The sequence below is a fragment of the Lynx rufus genome, unplaced genomic scaffold (genome assembly GCF_022079265.1).
Source record: "Lynx rufus isolate CCGP_SWC_20201006 ecotype Redwood Valley unplaced genomic scaffold, mLynRuf1.p SCAF_20, whole genome shotgun sequence".
NCBI classification, from domain to species: Eukaryota; Metazoa; Chordata; class Mammalia; order Carnivora; family Felidae; genus Lynx; species Lynx rufus.
In genome coordinates this window covers 13194999-13217061 of record NW_025814835.1, presented here as the reverse complement: position 1 = coordinate 13217061, position 22063 = coordinate 13194999, and the positions used below count along the sequence as shown (strand labels likewise).

General features: G+C 43.2%; 1 protein-coding gene across 1 annotated transcript; it reads left to right on the top strand.

Moving 5' to 3' along the window:
- The first annotated feature begins 2561 nt into the window (after positions 1 to 2561).
- SERPINB2 (serpin family B member 2) lies at positions 2562 to 17617 on the top strand. Its single transcript, XM_047086206.1, has 8 exons — positions 2562 to 2672; positions 6612 to 6788; positions 10836 to 10955; positions 12266 to 12394; positions 12904 to 13021; positions 15432 to 15574; positions 16446 to 16610; positions 17187 to 17617. The coding sequence occupies exons 2-8, from the start codon at positions 6621 to 6623 to the stop codon at positions 17589 to 17591; spliced, it is 1248 nt and encodes a 415-aa protein (XP_046942162.1). The 5' UTR covers positions 2562 to 2672; positions 6612 to 6620; the 3' UTR covers positions 17592 to 17617.
- Positions 17618 to 22063: the final 4446 nt, after the last annotated feature.

Here is a 22063-nt window from a genome sequence, read left to right as displayed (position 1 = left end):
GTGCCTTCCCCTTTCAATCTTCATTTTTTTTTTTCATTTCTCTTTATTGTTTCCTTGAGGCCCTCACACACATGTATCAATCCTTCCGCCACTCAGTTTGGCTTTTTATCACAAATTGCCTTTTATGCTTCCTCCAGCGGTTTGATGTGTGACCATAGTTTCTGTTTATACTGAGCTCATAAAATTTCTCTAATCTAGGCAGGAAGGCAACTTCCAAATCTGGCCACCAACAATCACTCCATTATACTAGCTAACCCTGTGGAACACTTACAGTGTGAACGATAATACGCTAAGCATCTGACAGACATGATCTCGTTGATTCTTCGCAGAAGTCTATGCCATTTAGGAATGCTTAAATAATATAGACTTATTATTTATCATCTCCTGTAACAATAACAACGAGAATGAAGACTAGAGGTAGGTCATTTCCAGAATTGACTTGAGAGTGCTCTGGTGTTAAGACTCTGCTTTGGCCTCTCTGCAAACCTCTTGGCCTTCCTGTGTAGCTGATGTATGGCGGGAGCATCTCCTGGCATCGCATCCTCGTACAGTCAGGCTCAAAGTCAGGTAGAAGGGGATGGGATAGGCTAGGAAAAATCTCTTTGCATGCCTCCCTCTTATCAGGAAGGAAAAATGTGCCTAGACATTCCCCAGCAGATTTCTCCCAAGCCTCACTGACCAGAATGTGGTTATATATCTACCCCCCTTGGCCAACAACTAGTCCCCGAGATAAAGGAATCTCTTGACACCTAAACAAAATCAGGGAGAAGAATAGCAAAAAGGATTGCTTCTGTGTAGACAATGAACAGTACCAGCATTATTAGGAAATTGAAGCTCAGAGAGGTTGAGAAAGAAATTTGTGCAAGATTATACAACTAATAAGTGGCAGAAAGAAAATTCAAATTAGAGCTTTCTGAGTCTCTCAGGATCCCCATCATTGTTCACCACACTAAAGGGCTTTTCTCGAAAATTTTGACATTTCACTCAGTCAAAAGATATTTTGTAAGTACCGACTTGATGCTCAGCACTGTTCTCGCTGCTAAAGGGGAATCCAGTGTGGAATCTACTGAGGAATAGAAGTTCACTCAAATAAAATACTTAGAACACACACGATTAGATGGTGAATCAATGAATAATACATTTTCATGTTGTAGCTCTGAGAGGTACAGTTCTGCATAGCATGAGTTCACTGAAGATTGTAGAAATCAAACTGGATTTCATGGAATCTCTGGGATGTGAGTAGAACCTCACAGATGTGGGTCAGTGGGGAGAAGGGAGGAGGCATTCCTGTTGAGAAGAATAACTTGGAAAAGTGTCAACGGCTCCCCCAAAATTTCATTTGATGTAACGGGAACACTTAGGAGTTGAAAGATCATTGTTGAGTGTGGGATTCCAGCTCTTTTTTCATGTGACCTGAGATCTTCCAGCAATTAAAAAAAAAAAATCACATAATTTGGCTTTTGGCTGCCAGACACAGATTCTGAAGAACACGCCTATCCCATTGTCCCTCTGATAATAATGAGGGGTTTGGGTTAAGGCACCTCCACTCATTATGGCCAGAGACTCAAAGGAGCAAGATGAGGTGAGGGTCGATCTGGTTCTGTGAACCACAGCCAAGATAAACAGCTCACACGGGGCTCAAACCCATAGTCTTGGTTTCATCGACATGCAGGTTGTCAACCCAGCTCCCATGCATGGCCATGGAGCTCCCCATAGCAGCGGAGAAGAGATATGATTTTACTTCCACTCATCCCCTCTTGGGGATTTCCATACGTAACAGGAAAGCAAAGAGAAGAGAAGCCACCTTCACAGTGTGTTGCACTTTTCAAAAAGCTACAGCACTACGAACAGTTTTAGACCCAAATTATCTTTCACTATGTCTTTTATCTGTTTCTGTTCCTCAGATTCCTTTGGCTGTATCGAAACACCTAGTGATTTTCTTCAATCAAGTTTTCAACATCGTGATTCTACAGTTAAAAGTCAATTTCAAGTACACAGTGGATTTTATCTGTATAATAGAAGATAAGATCTGCGTTGGAAAGATGGGCAAATAGAAAGTTCTTTGGGTGTGGCTGGTGACAGGGGATTAGGGTGGAACCAGAATCATTTCGGAAATTACAGTTGGAGAAATTTAAGACAGTTTAAAATAAGCTCCAAGGAGGAAAAATAGTGGTTTTTCTTTTCCTTTCCATGCCCAAGAGTCGCTTGGGGGCTGCTTACACTCGAGAGAGAAAAAGGATTGCATTGTCTTTAAATATTGCAAAGACCCACCAGCCTTTCCTGCACAGAGATAAGAGGGACATTGTAGAATTCGGCACTGTCCTTGGGCGCGTGTGTAGAGGGGGACACTTGAACCTGAGGCTGACAGACTTCAGCTAATTTTAACAGGCATGTGTAGGTATTGCAAAATTCTTAAGTTTCTGAATGACGTCATCCTCTAGAACAAATTTCTTAAAGGGTGCCTTAGCAAACAAGGATTTTTATAATAGTGATGTCTTTCTGAGTAAAATGTTGAATCACTCAAAGGATACAGATTAGAAAGGGAGAGAGAGGGAAAAAAAAAATGTTCCGTGGGAGGGGCAGAGCTTTATAAAACCAGCCTTCTCCATGTGTGTACTCAGACAGCTCGCTGAGGACTGTTTCCTGTCGGGAGTGCCTCCGGGAATAACCAGGTATCTCACTGATTTTCATGGCCATCTCCATGAAATATGGTTTCATTTCTTCTTCTTTCCTGCTGCTATTACTAATATAATGAAAATTAAAGTGTGAGATGTCTTTAGAAAAAGAGTAAAAATGTAGGGGCGTGTCTCTTGGTTAGATTTTTTTAAGTGAAAATATTGTCACTTAAGATTTGAACTAAATTTACATTTAATATTGAACCAAATTGACATTTAATATGGCACTAAATTAATACTTAGTCTTGAATCTCAGGAGCCAGCAAATGCCTGTGTAGCATTAACCGAACCAAAGTGCACATGCAGGTGATGATGCCAAATTCATCGAACAGGTTAGAATATGGATGTTCTTGACGAAGTAGGGTTTTGGCACTGAATTTGATGGGAAGATTTAGGTTGATTAACATATATTCATTTAGGCAAGGAAGGTAAACTATAAATTGTATATAAATATCATAAAAAATTTTTTAAAAAGATGACGGTCTTTATAACGATCAGAAACCAGAAATTAAGCAACCTGGGTTGGGTCAGTTTAACACCAGAGTGTTATCTATTGAAGTTTAGTTTATAATTGGTCAATTTAGTGAAAGAGAAGAATTAGCCAAACTAGTTGTTGGATTGGTGGAAGTAATGGTTTCATAAATAATTTAATACCCATAAGCAGACATTCATTATGAAAGTCACCAAACAACAGGAATTGCTTTTGATTTTGTTGGGAAGGGAATATGTAAGTTTGGGTGGGAGGTTTCCTGAAAGTTACTGTTTTCTCTTTGTTTTCATTGATGTTTGTGGTCAATTTCTAAGTACTCCCACCCTGTAGTCGCAAAACAAATTGTTTCACAAGCCACAGCAAACTCAGATCTCGCATCCAGTGTCCGTGGGAAGAGGGCTGTGATGGTGTGCCTGGGGGCCCCTCCCCACCTCTTGGTTCGTGTGCCGAGTTCCAGTGCACACTTGTCAACGTGTGTTGCAGGAAGTGACACAGATGTCACGGAGCCCAGCCCCACATATGCTCTCCATTTATTCTTCTCCATGATAATATTAAACCTTAATTAGCGGCATGATATTTGGAAGGTAATGAAACTGTAAATTGTGGGAGTTAAGAAATCCCAACAGGTGTTACCTGTTTGGGACAATTATGCTATTTGATGTCATTCTGGGATGTCAGTTTGACATTGTCTTGGGCAGATTCCCTCCCAAATGTGAGCCGTGGACTTGTCTGAGAGGAAACGCACTCTCCGTAAGCCTTGACAGATTCGGAAGGCTAAAAGCTTCTCAAACCCCATTTGAAAAGCACCAGGCTCGGAATCAGAAGACTGAGATTCGTGGCTTCGGAGCTCACTAGCTGGGCAAACTGCATGTTTATCCTTTGGTAACTAGATATTACTAGATTCTCCTGGGCAAGTGATTACATAAATTAAACAAAACAACGCTTCTGAAGGAATTTAGTAACAGCAGTATAGACGTGACATATTACTGTTTTATGTTACGTGCGGTTAATTGCACTTTATCTAAAAAATAAAAGCTAGACTTTTTAAAAGAAGCAAATGCATATGGGACAATTTAATTTTGTCCTTATTTACTTTTTTTTGTTTTGTTTATAAAGTCGCCAGAAATCTAACTTGGCATTAAAAGCCTCTCCAATAGTTTGTCTTGGCACTTAAACTTACGCTTAAGTTTTGTTAGTGTCAAAGTGACCTACTACACAGGAGACTATGAAGATTTTGGTCTAGGAGAAGCCTACAGTTTGTTTTTCTGGCTCTGGGGCCTTATTTACATTTTTCATACGAGGTTAGAGAAATATTTTATTTATTATGCTAATTCTCAGTTTGTTTCCAAAATATTATTGACATAATTTACAAAAATCATCTGCCCAATAAGCCTAGTTAACTTACAGATGGTTTTACATCAGTAGAAGGAAGAGGAAACAAATTTCTGAGTCACCCAAATTAATCTAATCTCAGTGATGAAGCAAGAAAAAACAAAAGTGAGGTTTTTTGTTTTTTCTCTTTCTTTCCTTCTTTCCTTCTTTCTTTCTTTCTTCTTTCTTTTTTTAACTTAATACTCCTTCTAGGAGCATAACAGACTCACTACTTTCCTATTTTCATTTCCTCTTTCTAGCATTTCTCAAGCTAGTAACCTGCCCAAACTCTTACACACAACAGTGCAGTTCATCACCAGCAGGACAGGCAGTGGGGGGCATTGGCTCGAGTGGGTTTCTGAAGCAGACCTAGGCTTGAATCCCTGCACCGTTGCAAGCACCTTATGCAAGTTTCTTAACCTCTCTCAGCATCAGGAGGTAACCTATAAGGCAAAGTACCTTTTGCAGATCCTGTGAGGATTGAATGAGAAGAGGTGACAGTTTCAGGGACAACTTTTGCTTAATTTACAACTGTGTCCTGATATAATACAACCGGGTGGTATTCCAAATGAGAAACCTTGAAACAAAATGGCAATACTTTTCTTAAAAAGAAGGGTTCATGACCCAAGTGGTCGCCTAAGACAGCCACGGATGGGGAGGAAAGTGAGTGCTGGCCCTTGTTCGGAAGCCTGCTGAGTGAGCCAAGCCTACAGATGCAGGATGTCCTTCACCTTGGGGCCTACCCTCAGCCCCTCCTCAGCTCCGAGAAGCCATTGTCACAAGAAGATTTCCTGTGGGATCATGGGCGTCAGCGTCTTGTGGTAGATTTATATATTTTGGTTAATTATAGGGTGTGTTTTAAGCCACCGTGAGAGCATAATACACAGTCGAGAAATGATCACTGGCCAGTACTAACAGATACCTACACACCTCGGGTGTGTCCACGCATTCCGCTGCACACGGAGACTTGGGTCACGGAAGGTGTGTCTGTCCTTTATCTTCAGGTGGTGACAGGGTGTGTGTGTGTGTGTGTGCGTGTGCGCGTGTGCGCGCGTGCACGTGCGTGTTTCATGCTCCCAGGATGATCTCTGTGGTTTTGTCTACAATGGTCTTTCCTGCTAGGGGGTGTCGGGAGAAGCAGGTGGCCGTTCCAGCACCCCCATACTGAACTCCCTAGCAGAGGGAGCTGTTTCATAGCCGGCTGCAGATGTAGGTGTGTGTGGTGGGGGTCGGGGGGACGGGAGGTAGGAGCTGGTTCATCAGCTGGTGAAAATCAGAGGGTGAAAATACCAACCCTCAAACAATGACTCTAAGCCGCTTCTAGAAGCAGGGAATCTGAAAGAAGATTGACAGTCTCAACCCGGGGCCAACAAGAATAAGTGTGCATGTGGCACACGTTTGAATGTGGGTGTGTTTGCTTCTGTGCGTGCTGTGTATTTGTGGATGCAGCTCAGAGCTTGAGAGCATGACCTGGAGGCCACCCCACCTGGCTTCAATGCTTAGTCCTGCCCTTCCCAGGTGAGGGACGCTGGTCACTTCTCTGATGCTCTGGGCAGCAGTTTCTTCCTTTGTAAAACATGAATAGCAATGCCTTTCTCAACGGGGTTTGGCAAGAATTAAATGGTTGGTAAAATGTTTAGGACAGCATCGGTTGTATAGTAAGAATCTAATGGACGCTGTTTATTGTTATTATTGTTTATTATTATTGTGTGGAGTATCACTACTCATCATTTAACTGTTCACTACATCTCAGGATCGGCCACATAATCCCCAGGATCCAATGCAAAAAGAAAATGCAGAACCCCCTGTTTAAAATGACTAAGTTTCATTATTTTATAAGTCACTCAAGCTGGTGAGAGCAGAGCATCTCACCAAGCACGGAGCCCTTTGTGGCTGCACAGGTCACACGAGCATGACGCCCTCTGGCCTCTACTTCATGTGGTTCCATAAAGGAAGAACAGAGAGGGAGCCCCTGTCCCTTGCAGGGTACACCCTGTACTTCTCTGCTGATATCACCCAAAATATTGAGTCACCTTTTAGAGCTGGTTTTTTTTTCTTCCTCACTTTCCTTCTAGGCTGAAACAATGGAAGACCTTTATGTGGCAAACACGATCTTCGCCCTCAATTTTTTCAAGCATCTGGCAAACACCAGCACCACCCCGAATCTCTTCTTCTCCCCCTGGAGTATCTCATCCACCATGGCCATGGTCTACCTGGGTGCCAGGGGCAACACTGCAGACCAGATGGCCAGGGTAAGTGTTTGTGAAAGCCCCAAACCAGGACTGGGTCATTCCTGAGTGGAATGATAGAATCGCAATATCATGGTTCGGAGGTAGCTTGACTCCAACAATCGTCAAGTGCCCTTACGACACAAGTGGCCTAGATTCAAATCTGCAGAACCGCTAAACCACAGAAACTCACAACCGTCGAGTTGAGTGCAGAGGGCGCACCAGAGTTTCTGCTCGTGCAAGGCCGGAAACAGTGACAACATCCAGTGTCTTATACCATAATGTTTATACTTTCCAAAGCATCTTGCGTGCTTTATCTCATTTGGCTTTAAGACAAGTGTCATTTTACAGATGGAAGACAAGGCAGTGTGAGCCCAGCAGCTCCCAGGGTCTCCTGCGGTTTCTTCACTCCTAGATCAGGCTCTGGTTTTTGTTTTGTTTTTAAGTTTGTTCATTTGTTTCCCGACGGACAGAGACAGTACGAGCGGGGGAGGGGCAGGGAGCGAGAGGGAGAGAGAGAGAATCCCGAGCAGACTCCACGCTGTCAGCCCACAGCCCGATGCGGGGCTCGAACTGATGAAACCATGAGACGGTGACCGGAGCTGAAAACGAGATTCGGAGGCTTAACTGACTGAGCCGCCCAAGCGCCCCTAGATCAGGCTCTTTCAATGGCTCTACCGCTGTGATGTGTCCGTTCCTCACACAATCAAAGAATCCCTCCAGTGGTTTTAAGAGAGTGTCATGAAGAGTTGGTCACCACACTGCTGGACAGACAAGGGGAGCGTGTGACGTCACAGGGCCTCGGCCATGTTATCCACCCGGTGGGGTCATGTCAACAAAATGGGGTGTGGCACGATGGCCCCGTTTTCCAAATCGAGGTCCGCAGGGTGTGCAGCAGCATTGTGAGGTATTTACGTCAAGGTCGCTGGCTTTAGTCCTTGGTGAAGGAACATAAGCTCAGTCAGGGGACACTTTCGCTGAGTCAAGGGCCTTGGAAATACATTGAACCCCGCACCATGACGCTCCCACGGGATGAATTCGGTACATTTAAAAAGGCACATGTTCCTGAGACGTCCTCGGTCCGTGAGCCAGATACAGTCATCATGCAATTAAGATTCTTTCAGATTCACAGACACACAAACCTTGACATTGTGTGCTTGAAATCCAGGCTCCACTTTCTCACAAGCACGGACTGTGTTTGAGTCACACCAAAGTGCCCCTGGCCACGTTCGCGTTTCCCATGAGAACCGTGGCTGAGTGCAGATGTGTCCTCTGGTGCACAGTGACCCATTTACCTTGGGCCTTGGTTGAGGTGGTTCACAGAAAGAGTGTTAGCCAATCTCACTGCAGGAGGAAAGGAAGAAAAAAACCATCACTCCCTGTGTGTGTTTGGTAGTTTACCCATCAAGACTTTCGACAAAATTCGGTTGCTCAACTCTGATACCAGCAACGTTTGGCAACACCTCTTCCTCTTAATTTTCTTCCCCTTGAAAAAAGAAAAACCGTGAGCTGCGTTGCAAACTTTAGAAAACGGCAGGGTCTTAATTAAAAAAAATTTTTTTTTAAATGTCTATTTATTTTTGAGAGACAGAGCACGAGTTGGGGAGGACAGAGAGAGAGAGGGAGACACACACAGAAGCCGAAGCAGGCTCCAGGCTCTGAGCTGTCAGCCCAGAGCCCGACGCGGGGCTCGAACTCATGGACCACGAGATCATGACCTGAGCCAAAGTCGGACGCTTAACTGACTGAGCCACCTAGGTGCCCTGGGTCTCAATTTTTTTTAATGAAGAAGGGATCAGAAGCAATATGTTTTGAGGGAAAATGATAAGTGAAGTACTCTACGTTGTTAAAATGGAAAAATAGATTTTGATCCCATAGGAAAATGAACTTGCTGGTCACTCTGGGCACAGTACAGCTTTTCCCTATTGGGAAAGAGCTTTAAGCTCGTGGGTCTATGCAAGGATTTTATGCTGTTTTCCTGTAACTCCGCTGCATGTACGGATTTTAAACTTTAAAGGCAAATTTGGTTAATTCTCTACTAAAAAGAAAAATAGGCTGGTTGGCTTGGAGGAGGAAGCAAGGACTTGGGGGACAGGCCAGGTTGGGTTTGAGCGGTGGCTTTGCCACTCTTTATGAGGTGTGTGAGGAAAGGCATTGAAAGTCCCTGCACCTCAGTTTTCTCATCTACGGTATGAGAATGGAAATACCCAGCCTGCAAGACAGTTGTGCAGATTAGAGATAACATGAAAAGCAGCTGCTGGCAGTCCTTGATCTAACAGCTGATGCTTTATTAGTGCCTTAGCGAGGCACCTTTCTAAGAGCGTTTTATGAATTTGCCCCATGCTACACGATCCTATGAGGCAGAGGCTATGATCACCATACTCATTTTGCAGGTAAGGAAGCAGGGGCAGGAAGAGGCTGCATTGTTGAGAATTGGTGCGGCTGGTAAAGACGGTGGTGTTGTAGTGGGAAGAAAGGAAGACATCGAAAGGATGAACTCTGGTAGCACACATCTATGTGAGACCGGCATGCAAGCAAGGAGTGTTTCTTCTAGCTCTTTTTATTTTTTACTTTTTTTGTAATGTTTACTTATTTTTGAGAGAGAGAGCCATAGAGCATGAGTGGGGGAGGAGCAGAGAGAGAGGGAGACGCAGAATCGGAAGCAGGCTCTGGGCTCTGAGCTGTCGGCACAGAGCCCGACACGGGGCTCAAACCCATGAACTGTGAGATCATGATCTGCGCTGAAGTTGGAACGCTCTACTGACTGAGCCACCCAGGTGCCTCTCTTCCAGCTCTTCTGTTCAGGATAAGGCCACAGACCCGCCCCGGCTCAGCTGCCTATCTGGGCAGTGTGCCTGCCTCCCTATTTACTCCATGACTCAGCACGGCCCAGGGTCCCCCCTCCCATTTCCCAGTTTCTGCAGGGGCTTTTGCAATGATTCAGGAAGGCTTTGCAGTGTCTCAGGAAGGCTATAGTGGTGCCCAGGAGACTCCTGATTTAAGCATCAACCTCCCTAGTAGAGGGATGAAAACCAGAAATGCTGTTTCAGGGACAGAGTAGGACCACTTCTCTTCAGAAGGTCAGCTAGGACTTGTGGTGTAGAGTCTGAGGAGCAGAGAAAGATCCCACAACCCCTGCCACCTTTCCTTCCAACCCAGACACTCACCCCCCGGCTGGATAAGCCTGCCTTTCCTTTGGTAGCCGGGTCCCCACCATCAGTCTGTTTACCAGATGAGTTCCTCCTCACCGTGGGCCCCACAAGGGATGTGCCTCAGGACCAGTGGGACCCAAGGGCTGTTGGAGGCTGGCGGGAGGCCTGGGTACAGGGCCAGCCTGGGGGCGCTGAGACTGGAGAGGCCAGGCTGGGAAGTTGTAACGCTGGGAAGGGGTCTGAGACAGCTGCATAGAGGGCCAGGCTGCACCTGCCAGCTTTGCTGTGATACCTGGATCTGCCACCTACAACATAAAGAGATTCATAGTGTCAACTGACGCCTGTCACCTGCCCCCCGCCTGGATGTTCATTTCTATGTGTAATATGGCTTGTGCCAGCATTTCGGGCGATACCTGTTAAGATTAGCTGTTTTTATGCTCAAACTGACTTTGTCTTCTAGTTTTTGACAGAGTAAAAGTGTGTAATACATAAGGCCGTTGAAAAGGGAGGTCACGAATTAACTTTATTACTTTCTTCAAAATACTGGCATTTTTTTATCAAGGCAACTTATGGGCTGGATGATAATTTAGATGATTTAGTGAAGAGGTTATAAATCATCTCCATAATAACAAATTGTTGTCGAAAAGGCCAGCATATGGATTCACATAAAATAACTCAGGCTGTTTCCTATGAGGGAAATTTCTTATATATTATGTAAAAATATATATTATTTTTATATTATGATACAATATATATTCTTGTATATTTTGTATAAAGAGTATCTGTGCTCGTTCCCCGACGCAAAGGCCGGGAAACAGACAGGACCACTAAGAGGTACTTGATGGCCCCTGGTTTACAGGTCAAGTAATCGAGCAGGAAAATATCCTCATAAATCTATTCCCCCTAATTCCAATTGTAGGTGTTTCAGTTTAACAAAGTTGGAGTCCATGAAGTCCCCGCAGTGACCCCGGAGAAGTTCACGGGCTGTGAACTCATGCAGCAGATCCAGAAGGGCCGTTATCCTGAGGCTATTTTGCAGGTATCTGACTCACTGGTTCCTAATTTCTTTTGTATTTTATTTCTGGAATCTTCTTGTCTTAAAGTCACAATGTTAGACAAGGAAAGAAACTAGTACAACTTCCCCTGTTCGTCGAAAGAAAACTAAGACTCAGAACCCTTAAAGAAATATCCTACGGGCACACCGCGAAGCACGGGCAGGGCCGGGGTAGAAGCTATACTTTATGACTTTCAGGCCAAGACTGAGTCTAAATTTGATCACACCCGGAGCTGGGCATGTGTAATTTATTCTGAAACTGTGGTAGCCACTCCTAGAACACACATGCACGGATGCAGAGTTCCAGGTAGGAGAAGGTAAGGAGTGACCAAAACTTGAGGAGTGGGGTAGGTCGTGCCCAGTGATTTTGTGAGAGACCATCGACACTTAGATCTCCCTCCAGACCCCTCTATCTATCATCTGTCCATGTGTGCAATGTGTGTGTGTGTGTGTGTGTGTGTGTGTGTATGTATCCATTTATCATCTGTCTATCTCAGACTAATATCTTTTCTCAGTATTCTATTTCCTTAAACACAAGCTATCCAGCTAACTTATAAGAACTGGGCATAGCTGTGCTCCTATTGAATAAACAACTTCCATAATCACGTTTCTGAGTTAGGCAGGGGAGATACCTCCCATAGCTTCCTTCTTGGGAATGGTACTCCACCTGTCCACTGCCCAAGGAATTATGGGCTAGAGGCAGTGGAGAGACCCCCTTCAATATGGAGACTCAGCCAGGTCTCCCATGACACCTGGGACAGTCCATCTGCAGGGTTCCGGGCTTGGCTGCTGCAGCGACTAAGCCCCGTTGTCTATCATCATGCTTACAAACTCGGGGTTGAAGATCAGAATTCCTCTTTGTTTTCAAGGCTTCCTAAAACCCAGATTTTCCACTGCACAAACTGCCCCTTAACTATAAAATGGGTACTTTCAGGCATTATATGAACTTTTTCTAGATCCCCTCTAGATTTTAAATTTTAATGTGATAAAATTCCTTAGAGACCTGGAAGTTTAGGAAATCATAAAAGAAGCCTCACTTTCTTTTAGGATGTCGGTCACTTCACGGTTAAGTACAACCTGTAGGCGCAGCAAACTTTGAAACAAGTGAAACATTACCTCATTAGTTTTAATGCACTACATCAAAAGTATTTCCTCAGAGATTCCTCTAAAGCGTCAGAAAAAAGTATACCTTAATACAGCATTTTATTGTTGCATTGAAAAAAAATGTTTGCTTAAGAAATAACTTGTTTAGTCGTCCTGTGTTATATAAATAGAGTCCCTCTTTTCTGTTTAAGGCACAAGCTGGAGATAAAATCCATTCGTCTTTCCATTCGCTCAGCTCTGCAATCAACGCATCCACAGGGGGGTATTTATTGGAGACTGTCAATAAGCTGTTTGGAGAGAAGTCTGCAAGATTCAAGGAAGTAAGTGAAACCTGTAATTGAAATTGCAGGGCCCCCAACGTGCCATGAGGTCACTTTCAAAGCTGTAGTCTGAGAGAATCTGTAGTCGTGGAGAGAATCAGAGTTCCACGCAAGCTCCCTAAGGCTCCTGAACGCCCTTGGTCGTGGCAGGCTCCCCTTGTTGGATGACCCCTCCCATGGCTGCAAAAGCCTCGTGTGCAGAATGAGTCCTAAATATAGAGGGACAGTGATTTCCAGAGCTGCTACCGCAAGCCCAGCCTTTCCCTCCTACCTAGTGTCTATAACGCACAGTGCAGGAGGGCAAATGAGTGTGGGGAAGAGGGTCAACAGAGCACTTATAATCCACACCATTTCCTCTTCCAGCCCCCCAACCCCCCCATCCCCTTCCACCCCTACCCCTACCTACTCAGGACCCTGAGTCTTGATAGGAGAGCTCGTGATTTACAATTATACTAAGACTTGTTCGGTATATATTCGATGTAACCTTTGGCCCATTTCTTGTTTTAAAGGAATATATACAACTCTCCAATAAATACTACTCTACGGAACCCCAGGCGCTTGACTTCCTAGAATGTGCAGAAGAAGCCAGAAAAGAGATTAATTCCTGGGTCAAGACTCAAACCAAAGGTAAAACCGAAGCAATTATTTTCTGTTCTTCTCTTATAAAACTCTGATCTATTTACAAAAAAAAAAAAAAAAAAAAATCATTCCTATACTTAGCCCTAACTCCCTTAAAATGCACCCAGTCTTAGTTATTTGGTTAATGTAATCTTTTTCTTGTTTAGCTGAGTGGCCTTTTAGGTGAGAAAAATAGTTGAGGTCTAACTAATGGAAGATGTAAGTTCGGTACTTAAATAATCTGATTTTGGATGTGACCTTGGGATGGACTGTGACAGCAGACAGACATGTTTTCCAATGTAGGAAATAATCAGGACTGAAATCATTGTGCTCTGTGTCCACTGTGGACAAAAACAAAGAAAAGAGACATGACCCTCCAGTGAGTAACCGGTGTGAGACCATCGGCAGTAGAAAGAGAGGGGCCAGAAAACTATTTTAACTGTTTTTCACCATTCAGAGTCCATCTGCCGTGAGGTTCCTTTGGTCCCTGATAAACCACTTCTGCTGTTGCAGCTCAAGCCCCCAATTCTTTCATAGGCTCCTGCCTCACTTTGTATTCGTCACAAGGACTCAAACTTAATTAAACCTTCCGTCCGTTGTTCCTGAAGTCAATCCTTCAGTCAACAATGGTATTTATCCATCACATATTATGTGCCAGGTGCTGAACATGCGAAGGAGGATGAAAATGGCAAATGAAACAGAACCCAGACTCTAGTTTAATCCAACAGCCTGTGCTTCACCACTCTTGGCTCTCGAGCTCATTCCTAACCGCCATGCTTACTTTTTATGCGTTCCTTAACTTCAGAGTTTAAGTGGCAAACCAAAGTCCTAGCCTTTCCTAGAAGCATCTCCCAGCCACGTTCTCATCTCCCCCTCTTCTCCACTCCTTTGGTGCTTTGTCAGCTTCGTGACGCCTGTTAAGGTTTGTCTTGTACAGCCTTGAACTGTTACCGAATGGATTTGATTTTGTTAACTTTGCCATCCCACGTAGACCACCATACTTGCGGGGAGGGCCAATATGTCCACCTCTCCTGTGTCCCCGCAAAAATTAGCACAGTCTTTGGCTGATAATGGAAAACCTTCATTCTTCCAAATTTCCATGTAGAATTATAGGTCTTAAACAAACAATTACTGACTAGCAACATATAGATGGGTTTCTAAGAAGAAAAACAGAGATTATTATGAAGGCAGAGCTGTTTTGGTATTTCATAGATTAATGAGCTGTTAGGACTGGAAAGGTCCTTGGAGATAACTTATCCAAATTTACCCCTTTAGGGTTGTAGACTCCAGGCCCCTGAGACATTAATCAACTCATTCAAGATTTCACTATCAGTGAGTGGTGAAGCTGGGGGTTCCTCTTCTTTGATCCCTAGTCTCATTCTGGAATTCTTCATTTGGATGTTTAAAGAGTTTGTTTGGTAACTTAGACAAAAAATAACTTTTCACGTGACACTTGTGTGTAAGACATTGTTTCCGGCAATAGTTTGGCGTGGCTGGATTTCCCGGCTCCCATACTGGGAAAAAGCATATGAGTTAAGCCCTGTAGAATTTCAAAAATATTTTTGTTTCTCTGAAAATAGTCCATCTACTTCTGTTATTCATTTCTATTGTGGATTTTGAAATTACTATGCTAAAATAGTGATGAACTGGGGACACACAGGAAGCAGAGAACGTGAAGATTAACAGAAATGAAAGTAAAAACTGCAGAATTCAGGAGACATGTGGAAGTTTTGCTTTTTTGGAAGAGCACGAACCGTTTCTCTTCAAGTATTGCCTTCAGTGGCTGTGAATCTAGGAATTACATTGTCACAATGCCGAGCCATCCTTGTATGTTCCAATTTCTGGGAACCTCCCTTCCCTGGCACACTCTTGTATTCCCTTCTCCGCATTGCCATGGGACTTTGCAATCTCATAGTTTCTTGCACATTGTTTGACAGCTGGTTTTGAATGCCTCTTCCAATATTCTCAGCCCCACCAGGGCAGTATTTCCTTTTCCTCCTCTTGTTTCTGTATGACTCCTAGTGAAGGTCTAGCAGGACTTTAAAAAAAAAAAAGTCTTTGAATGGATCCATGGATCAGACCCATTGATTGTCTGGACCAGATCTAGAAGGAGCACCAAACTTTGAGAGACTTTGAGAAAACAAAGGAGGTGAAAGTCTTTCCAAGTTTGATGGTCATTCTAAATTTTCGATGCATTACTCCTCCATTTTCTCTTGGAATTTGCAAACCTTCTGAGAAATGTGGTCTGCTTTATTTATGCTTTGAATAAATTGGGAGAAAAACTTGAGCTTGAGGCCATCACCTCTGCAGAGTTTGACAATTATAGATGACGAGTTTGATGGTGACTCCAAGGATTTCAAATCATAGTAAGGTCACGCTTCTTGGTCATGAAACCTAACATGTGTCATGTTTTCCATAGGCAAAATCCCAGACTTGTTACCTGAAGGTTCTGTAGACAGGGACACCAAGATGGTCCTGGTGAATGCTGTCTACTTCAAAGGAAAGTGGAAAACTCCGTTTGAGAAGAAATTAAACGGGCTTTATCCTTTCCGTGTGAATGCGGTATGAGACAACAAGATGAATTATGAATTTTCCTGAAATATGTTTTAGGATCTTAGCCAAGACAGAGGAAGAAAAGTTAAAGACCAGGCATGAACTGAACGGTCTGCCTGAACTGTTTCTCTTCAAGTATTGCCTTCAGTGGCTGTGAATCTAGGAATTATGTTGTCACAATGCCAAGCCATCCTTCGGGCTGATTTTTTTTTTTTTACCCAATTTTATAATAATTTGAGGGAATTCTCTGTTTATTTGTTAGTGACCACATTCGTTCTGTCATTTATGTCACAAAGTTAAGTGAAGCCTTGGCAGTTTTCAGTAGTAGCCTAGAACGGTGATGCCTGGGGGATATATTGAGTGGATATTTGGAAGCTGGTCACATGACACTGACTTGCTCATCATACATTATGCACGTTGGACAGTGGGTTGACTCTTTCAAACTACTGAGTATCACTCAGTAATTTTCTGAGAGGCCATATGAATAGTGGTGGAGACCATGGGCTTTATAATTATATAATCGTGGATGTAGATGTAGGCTCCACCGCTAGGGTTCTACTAGTAACCAGCCAAGACCTTATTTATCTTCCATGTGTTCCATTTTTGTGATCAATAACACTTGGCCGTCGTAAGGTTTCAATGAGATTTCAAGGAATTCTTGGCCCACGGCAGGTACTAAACAGATATTTTAGTGTTATTATAATTATTATTATTGTCCATCTTAAACATAACTATAAGGGCATACAAATAATTTGTTTTGTTGACTTTTAAGAATATATCTCCTCAACACCTAAGCCGAATCTATTCTCTTTTATGTCTAATTGTAAAACTCTTGACATCTTAATATCAACTTCCTTATTTTACTTTTTAATAATTTTAGACTCAGCGCACACCTGTTCAGATGATGTACCTGCGTGAAGACCTGAACATTGGATACCTAGGGGACCTAAAGACTCAGATTCTAGAACTCCCATACACTGGAGATGTTAGCATGTTCCTGTTGCTTCCAGATGAAATTGGGAATATGTCTACTGGCTTGGAGTTGGTAAGCTGTTCCAGCTTGTATTGGTTTAAACCTCTGGAGCTAAACTTACTTTCCCTGATAAACACGTCTGCACCTTAGAAAGTGGTATACAGTTTCTCACAGACACATAAATTGGTTAGTAATAAATGTGCACGTCACAAACTTTCATTCAGAGCATTAAAATATGTCACACAGGCTAACTTCCTGCAAAAATGTTACCAGTGTATTGAATTTTTATATCTCCCACAATGTGGTAAAGTTAAAGTCATTGATTTTTTTTTAATGTTTGTTTATTTTTGAGAGAGAGAGAGAGAGACAGACAGACAGAGACAGAGCATGAGCCGGAGGTGGGGGGGGGGGGTGGCAGAGAGAGAGGGAGACACAGAATCCCAAGCAGGCTCCAGGCTCTGAGCTGAGCCCAAAGTGTGGCTTGAACTCATGAACCACGAGATCATGACCTGAGCCAAAGTCAGACTCTTAACCAATGAGCCGCCCAGGTGCCCTAAAGTCATTGATTTTTAACATTAGACTTTTAAGTTGTTTTCCTTCTTTTGCAAGCACTTACTGACTTTTTTTTTTTAATGTGTGGATTTGTAGCTCGAAAGGGAAATAACCTATGATAAATTCATTAAGTGGACCAGCAAAGACACGATGGCCGAAGATGATGTGGAAGTGTACCTGCCCCAGTTCAAATTAGAAGAGCGTTATGAGCTCCAGTCCATTCTCAGAAGCATGGGCCTAGAGGATGCCTTCAACAAGAGCCAGGCCAATTTCTCCGGAATGTCTGAAAGGAATGACCTGTTTCTGTCCAAAGTGTTCCATCAGGCCACTGTGGATGTGAACGAGGAGGGCACTGAGGCAGCCGCTGGCACCGGGGCCACTATGTCAGGGAGAACTGGCCACGGTGGCCCACAGTTTGTGGCGGATCATCCTTTTCTCTTCTTTATCCTGCACAAAATCACTAAGAACATTCTCTTTTTTGGCAGGTTTGTCTCACCCTAAAGTGGAAAAGTTCTGTTTCTGCACAGGATTTTGTAGTATGAACTGTAAGCCTCAGAATTGCTGTTAGTTGCCAAACATTTAGAGACTTTTTCTATTTCTGTTTTTTTTTTTGTCCCCTCTGAACAACTTCTACTACATGCTAATGATAAGTACAGAAATAACTAGACCACTGTCAACCATAACTCTGCAACCCTGTTAACCATTTGGTCTCTAAGTGGAAGGATGTTCCATTTAGTTCTTCCTTACTATTTAGTTTATTTTGTAGCATCGACTTTTACTGTATTATTTATTATTTTATATAATGGTTTTTGTTATTGTTCACCTCCAGTTGCTGAAGCTGATATAGTTAGAGAAGCAGGTTATCAGTTACTTTTCTACCTAAAAAAATGCATTTGCTCATTTGTATAATGAAGAATGAGTAGTATTCCTTCCATGCCCTTTATAACAAATACCCAGAAGAAAGCAGTGAACGACAGGAAAATGTATGTTATGTGCATTTCCAGCCTTAATGTATCACATGGTTGTGTCTATAACTTATGTTATGTGGAATTGCAAATATATAAAAAATAAACATGTCTCCACACAACCATTTGTTTGTTGTCCTTCCACTAGGTTTTTAGACCATAAGACCGTTATACCTCAATTCCCAGGAATCAAGCATCATGTCTCATTTTGGGGGACCAAAAAAACCCACACAATAAAGGAGACAAGGGGAGAATTGATCCTGCAAGGAGCCCCACTGTTGGGAATGGGGTGGGATCGTGTGAAAAATGGTTTTGAGATGCCTTCTCATAGCAGTCAAAGGCACAGTGGTTCAGAAGAGTTTGAGGTTTGGTGCTTAGGGGATACTCACATTTAAACTCAAGGATATCAGGAATAAACACCAAGTCCAGTGGTTCAGACATAGAACCAAGGTCAAGGTCATTGAGCTGAGAGTTTGGAGGAGGGGAAATGGGCTGGAGGAGAAATACAAATGGCTTCTTTTAGGGGTGTTTGTTTCAAAATAGCCCTGAAAGCTTTTGAGTGGGTCTTAGAGCAGAATGTATTCTAAGTCCTGAGAACTAAGGCAGGTCTAGTTTGGGGAGTCCGAACTGGTGGCAGAGTCTGGCTGCAGGAGCGTGGCTGGATCCTGGGAATGTTTCCCAGGCAGCCCCCTGCCTGTGTTGGAAGACAGGGACCGATGACCCACTGGAACATGGCGGCTAAACAGGTTACCTCAGGCCCTTGACTGTCCACACCTAAAATCTCAGTGTTGGCACTTACGACTCATCTAACCATGGGCCTGGAATAGTGCTTCTATATACTTTGGTTTTCTTTCCTTGTCAACTAGAAAAAGTAAGGCTTTCCCATAAGGTTGCCATGATGGTTAAATGAATTCATACATCATAAGCAATTAAAAGAATGGAATCGCGTACAGTGTTTAATAAATACTAGTGTTGGTGATCATTACCTTTGTCAGAAATAAAACTGTTACACTGTCAGCTTGTCAGAAGTAGAATCCCAGGGGCGCTTGGCTGGCTCGTGAGTTTGAGCCCCATGTTGGGTGTGGAGATTGCTTAAATACAGTAAAATAATTTTAAAAATGTAGAATCCCAGAAAATTATAAAAAATTAAGTTTTAAAGGCTTGAACAGTGGTTTACTTCCTCTAAATCAAACATTGAAAATTAAGGGTTCTTGGGGCACCTGGGTGGCTCAGTCGGTTGAGCGTCCGACTTCAGCTCAGGTCATGATCTCGCGATCCGTGAGTTCGAGCCCCGCGTCAGGCTCTGTGCGGACAGCTCAGAGCCTGGAGCCTGTTTTGGAGTCTGTGTCGCCCTCTCTCTCTGACCCTCCCCCATTCATGCTCTGTCTCTCTCTGTCTCAAAAAAATAAATAAACGTTTAAAAAAAAAAGAAAATTAAGGGTTCTTGCCTCTTGCATTCTCTTACACTGAAGTTCATTCTTTTGTGTGCTTCTGATAATTCAGCAAGAAAGCAGTAGCTTTCTGAATCACTGTGTCTTCAGGTTTCACTCTCATTATTAAGTTAGAATATGGACATAAAATTCTAGGTTCAAAGCCCTCTTCAGCACTTTAAGGGTGTGATTTTAATTGTCTTCTAGAACCAGATTTGCTGATGGGAGAGTTGATGTCAAGATTATTCTTGTTCCTTGTAGTTTTCATAACTTTCTTTCTGTTTCCGACGATGTTCTTGATATTTCGTTGCATTATGAATATTTTAAAAAATTGTTCTCAAAAGTTTGTCTTGTTCATCGGCACATTTTTTTTCCATCTGGAAACTCGTGTCTTGTATCAGTTCTGGAAAACTCTCAGCCATTGCTATGGACCGAATGTTTGTGTCCCACCATACCCCCACTTACATATATTAAAACCCTAATTCCTAATGTAATGGTATTTGGAGATGGGGCCTTTGGGAAGTGGTTATGGTTAGATTAGGTCATGAGGGTGGAGTCCCATGATGTAATTGGTGTCCTTATGAGGAGATGAAGGGATCAGAGCTTCCTTTCTCCACCATATGAGGACACAGAGAGTAGACAGCCATCAAGAAGAAAGCCCTTACCAAGAACCCAACCATGTTGTCATCCTGATCTCAGACTTCCAGCCTCCAGAAAGTGGGAAAAGTGAAAAAAGATGTTTGTTGTTTAAGCCACCGGTCTTTATACTATTCTCTTAGAGCAAAGCAAAGGGAATAGCATAGCTATTATCCACTCATTGTCTCTGCCCACTCTATCTGTGCTCTTCCTGGATTCCTATCTGAGTAATATTGAGGCATCTGGGGTGGCTCAGGCGGTTGAGTGTCAGACTTTGGCTCACGTCATGCTCTGACAGGTAGAGAGTTCGAGCCCCACATCAGGCTTGCTGCTGTCAGCACAGAGCCCCTTCAGATCCTCTGTCTCCCTCTCTCTCTGCCCTTCCCCCGCTCACGCTGTCTCTCAAAAATAAAAAAAAACATTAAAAAAAAGAAGAATATTGATGCATCTGGAGTTCTTTCTGTTTCAAAATTATTTGGAATATCTAATACATTCACATGGTCTAAATGCCAAATATCAAAAAAATCCCAGAGCAAAAACTATCCCTCTCACTCTTGTTCCCCATTCATATGGTTCCTATTCTCCATCCCTACTAGAAATGTCTGTACATGTCGTCACATATACATAGGGCAGGCCATAAATAACAACAAACAAAATTGGGTTAATAATATTGTATGGTTAACTAAGGAGACTATTACCTCTTTTTCTCTCCCTTCCCACCCCCAAACAGGCATCAGAATAACGCACAACCATTATTTTAATGACAGGGAGAGTATACCTATATGAACTTTGAGAGGTAAGTGGGAAAGGGATCTGGAGATGGGTTAGGGGAAACAAATGAGCAAAACTTAGTCTGTGACTTTTACTGAAGATGAAACAATTTCTTGGCCAGTTTGGCAAAATCCTCATTGATGCATTTAGTGCAACATGAACTACAGCCAGTCTCCACGCTGTGCATTAACGCAGCCCAAGTCACTCTCTGGTGAACCGCTGTCAGTCAAGATAAAGAAGCCCCCTTAATCTCCAGCCTCCATGTGATACTTTCAGCTGAAAATAGTCTGGAGGCACCAGTGGATACTACTATCTGCTCAGCACATGTCAGGCAGGCACCACGGAATTTCCCACTGCAAGTCACATTCTCTAGTGAAGTCCAGAGAAAAACTCGGTGCTGGGTTCCCCACTAACATTCAAATGTCACACGCTGAGCCAGGTTCCCACAAGACGTGTGTCCCATGGAGATACAAATGCAAAGTGCATGAAGGACGTTCCAAATCTGTCATAAGTAGAGAGGCTCCTTCTCTCCTTCGATCCCTTTGGAATGTTCCCCCTGTCCTTCCTGCTCTCCATTCCTCTCACCACCTTGCCAAGCACAGGCATACAGCGGTAGAAAATGAAACAACAACTATTGTTTTCCCTGTGGAATGAATACGGAGGAGTGAGGGGACATTCATAGGAAGAAGTAAAAGATAATCAAAAAATGATGACCCAGCATCCGACTCAGTGACTGTGTCTAAAACATTGATCCAGTCCCCTTGTCCCTGGGGTGGGAGAATGGACATCCAACGTGTTGGAGTTATGCCCGGGTTCCACACCAACACGCCAAGGGAGAAGAGGACCGATGTTCCTCGGATGCCTCTCACACACGGCACCTTAAAAAAAAAGCAGCTTTGATGATTTAACAGCAAGTATTTCGCCCATAATATTTTCTGTTTCACTGCCCATTACCATTCCACTAATTTGGAGTTTTCTATTTAAAAAACTTTTAATTCTTGCAATTTTTTAAATGTTTATTTATTTTTGAGAGAGAGAGAGAGTGAGCGGGGAGGGGCAGGGAGAGAGAGAGGGAGACAGAGCATCTGAAGCGGACTCCATGCTGACAGCAGAGAACCTGATGTGGGGCTCAAACTCATAAACTGTGAGATCATGACCTGAGCTGAAGTCG